At 40.9% G+C, this 4,087-nt stretch overlaps 1 protein-coding gene across 1 annotated transcript; it reads left to right on the top strand.

Annotated features, from left to right (window-relative positions):
• The first annotated feature begins 2,820 nt into the window (after nucleotides 1-2,820).
• Nucleotides 2,821-3,336, top strand: LOC122066055 (probable calcium-binding protein CML41). Its single transcript, XM_042629875.1, has one exon. It carries the CDS (start codon nucleotides 2,821-2,823, stop codon nucleotides 3,334-3,336), a length of 516 nt encoding a protein of 171 aa, XP_042485809.1.
• Nucleotides 3,337-4,087: the final 751 nt, after the last annotated feature.

Here is a 4,087-nt window from a genome sequence, read left to right as displayed (position 1 = left end):
GGAAGATTTTGTCCATGGCTGGACGAGTGGAATTGGTCCGCTCAGTGATCTTGGGAATGATGAACCATAGTTCAGCTGTATATTGGTGGCCTTCATCCCTTATTGCAATAATGGAGAGGTGGATGAGAAATTTTATCTGGACAGGTGAGATTGATACTGCAAAAAAAATATCAGTCAGATGGGATCTTTGTTGCAGGCCTAAGGATGAAGGTGGTTTGGGACTGAGAAGGCTCAGAGACATAAACAAAGCCATGCTCTGTAATATGGTCTGGAGGGTCAAGCATGAGAATTCCTTAGCATGCAAATTCTTAAGGGCGAGATTTTTGAGGGGTGATGGTTCCTTAAAAAAGTCCTATAAACCTTCATCGATTTGGCCAGGCTTTAGGAAGATGTGGGACTTCATGACCACCAAAGAAGCCTGGATGATTGGAAATGGGGACAGCATAAATTTCTGGTCAGATAAATGGTTGGGCGGCAAATCCATCCTAGAGCTAGTTGGCCTGGAGGGAGAGTCGAGTCTTCTCTGCAAGGGAAAGGTCAGTGACTTCATTGACAATTTTAAATGGAAATTGCCAAATGTTATCTCCCCTTTGCTGCATGAAATTTTTGAGAAAATTCGAACCATTAAAATTCCATCTTATCCCTGTGAAGATATGTGCCTGTGGAGTCTATCATCTGATGGGATTTTCAATTCTAATTCTGCCTGGGAAGATATTAGGATTCGTAACCCAAAAGTGCCATGTTTCTCTTTGATTTGGGGTAAAAAGATGCAACCTAGGGTGTCTATCTTTGGTTGGAGAATGGTGCACGACAAGCTCCCTACAGATGACGCTATTCAAAAGAGGGGCATAGTCCTTGTCTCTAAATGTAGCTTATGTGGAATGGAGGCTGAGACATCGTCTCATATTTTCCTTCAATGCTCCTACTCCAAAGAAATATGGCTCTTTTTTTGTGGATGCTTCAATGTGCAATGGCAGCCTGCTGGAACCATGGCCGATTTCCTCACATGGTGGAGAAGAAAACAGAAATCAGTTTGCTGCAAAGAGGCATGGATCATGGGGTTACTAACAGTAGCTGATCACATTTGGCGCGAAAGAAATATGAGAAGGCATGATGGCAAGGAACGACCGGCAAGATACCTGAAGCAGATGATTCTAGAGGATATTCAGTTTGCTAAGCCAAGCACTAAAGGTGAAGTCAAGACAATGTCTGATCTCATTTGCTGCAGGAAGCTTGGTATTCCGATTCAGCGATCTCCACCAAAATCAATCTTAGAGGTTTTTTGGTGCAGACCCGAGGCAAATTGGATTAAATTGAATTTTGATGGAAGCTCAAGGGGGAACCCAGGTCGTGCAGGTGCAGGAGGAATTTTTCGTGATCACAGGGGAGGCGTTCTTGGCTCCTACAAAATTTTTATGGGTGTCTCGGGAGTCTTCGAAGCTGAAATCGAAGGCCTAATGGTGGGGCTGATGCGTGCTAGGGAGATGGGCATTCCATGTCTGTGGGTAGAGACGGATTCTAGTGCTGTTGCAATCTCTATCCAGCAAAATAAAATTCCATGGTTTGCTTTGCAGAGATGGATATTCCTCCAACCATATTTGGAGAATATCACATGGAAAATAACTCACAACTTCAGAGAAGCGAACTCAATTGCCGACTACCTGGCTAGAGATGCGGCGAAGACAGGGATATCAGCCATAAATGTTGACTTTCCTGCCAACATTAAGGATTTCATCAGAAGAGATGCTGATGGCAGACCAAACTATAGATTTGATTAGTGGGATTCTCTTTCCTCTGCTGATGGCAATGCCGAAGGTGGGGATCAGGGAATCGATTTTATTTTTAATTCACTCTATTTTCTCAGTTTGATGTACCTCTGTAATTTCTTCCTTTTTCTTCAATTTTAATATAATGATTTTCTAGCGAAAAAAAATACGGGGTTTCAAATAAATTGTTCTATTGTACACAGCTACGGCTTGTCACAAAGTATACCAATAAGCTCCGACCCATGCTAATTAAAGTTGTCCGGTGAAGGATCTTCCACCTCTCAAACTCAAGGAAATTACTTGATGGAAATCTCTCTTCTCAACATAAACAGTGCATTTCTGGTGCTATTCATATTCCACAACATTAATTCTTTCCCCGCTCGCTGTCTAGGAGTTGAAACTTTTAAGGATGAAGTAAACTGACTGAGAAAGCACAAGATCTGCAGGAACAGAACCTGATAGTGACAGTGGTTTTGCATTTCTACTACTATTTGTCAGCATCATGTGTCACTCCAAGAAAAATAAAAAATAAAAATAAAAAAACTCAATTATCATGTTATAGTTATATTTTATTGAATTTCCTTTTCATGAAAGGTAGCCTGATGGGCTTCTTGTTTACAGCCTCTAGTACTGAACTTCATCCCCATGCAGATTCGGAATTTTTTGGAGACTTTCCCATGAACATGAATCGGGAAAATATGCCAACAGTGCATTTTTGGGAACTTTTAACCAGAACCAGTCCTTTTTAAAGATTTGGATACTGATTCTTTCACACGCAGCAAATGATTTGGCTTTTGCTGAAATTCACTTTCATGGGGGGCGAATATATGCAATGTTTTGGAACTTTTAATCAAAACCAGTCTTTTTAAGCTCTGGATAATTATTCTTCCACAAAAACACAGAAAAAGTACCTTTACTCACCCTTCACGTCTCCCTCTCTATCTTATCACAGTCTATATAAGTCTCCAAGCATGTTCTTTTGTTTCTATCACAGCAACGAGCAACAAGCAACAAACACTACCCACTACCCAGCCCGTCCTTCGTTCCTGCTGTAATGGCAACTGCTGTTCTTTCCAAGCAAACCTTATCCAAATGGTTCTCCAACAAGAGCTTCGTGCTAAGCGCCCATCGCCTTCATCATCATTCGAAACAGGAATCAAACGATGAACTCCAACAAATATTTCGTCGCTTGGACACTAATGGGAACGGAAAGATCGAAGGCTTTGAACTCAGATCCTACTTTGCCTCCATAAGGGAGTTCATGTCACCTAAGGAGGCTCAAGGTGTGATCAATGAACTGGATGCAGCAGGTGGTGACAATTTGATGCTCGACTTTGACGATTTTGAGAAGTTGATGGAACGTGAAGGTGGTAATGATGATCTGAAAAGAGGGTTTGATATGTTCGCATTGATGGGTTCTGGGTCCATTACAACAGAGGGCTTGCAGAGGATCTTCAGTTGCCTTGGCAACAAAATGTCCAATGAAGAGTGCAAGACCATCATACAGGCATTCGACCTCAACGGCGACTGTGTGATTGACTTCTCTGAGTTCCAGCAGTTGATGGCTTAGTCATATTAATGTTTGCACCTGTTCTATGAGTGTGTGTTAGTATATGCAAATAAGTTTACAGACATAAAAATAATGGCCTTAATGCTGTAAAATGTCTGTAAGACACCAGGTGGGTGTCCTATGTTATTAATAATTCTGAACAGGTTTGCTATAAATTATGGTGTTCAAACTTTGTAATGTCTTGTTATCTCTAAAGTTGGCAATTTGCTATTGCAATTTGAGACTTGGATGTCTCTAGAGTGTCCTCATGCTCCAAAACCAAAGTAAGCAAGAGGGCACTGGAGGACAGAATGCCCTTAGAGCTTACATTAAGGAAGGAGACAAAACGAATCCCAAACATAGTTTTAAAAAGCTGATCAGATCGATCAGGATGGCTTCGATTGGATTGATATCGGACATGATTCCCTAGTATAATTAAGCATAGATATAAGACTCTTAATATATTTCAGTTTTTAATTTGGTTGATGGGTGAGCCCAAGCCCATGAGCAGTTTATATAGGGCCCATAACAAAGTAAATTTGGGGTTTTATCGTTGCTTTTAATCTTAGTGGTAAGAATTTAATTAGGTGGATGGTTGAAATTGTTTACAATTTTCATTAGGTATTTCCTTTTCTTTAAATAAGTAATGGGAGAACAATGTAAATTAGATGAGATTCAGTATGGTGGGAACGAGAAGGTAAAGCTTTATGGCTGGGAATACTGGAGTTATTGGAAATTCGGACTCAAGGTGGGTTGAAACTGCAGGCGGCAA

Source organism: Macadamia integrifolia, unplaced genomic scaffold (assembly GCF_013358625.1).
Source record: "Macadamia integrifolia cultivar HAES 741 unplaced genomic scaffold, SCU_Mint_v3 scaffold2201, whole genome shotgun sequence".
NCBI lineage: Eukaryota > Viridiplantae > Streptophyta > Magnoliopsida > Proteales > Proteaceae > Macadamia > Macadamia integrifolia.
The sequence above is the reverse complement of the archived record's forward strand: the minus strand, read 5'-3'. Positions and strand labels throughout refer to the sequence as shown.

What these genes read in the sequence shown, in the direction of transcription:
- LOC122066055 (XM_042629875.1), top strand. Translation starts at nt 2,821, where the DNA reads ATGGCAACTGCTGTTCTTTCCAAGCAAACCTTATCCAAATGGTTCTCC.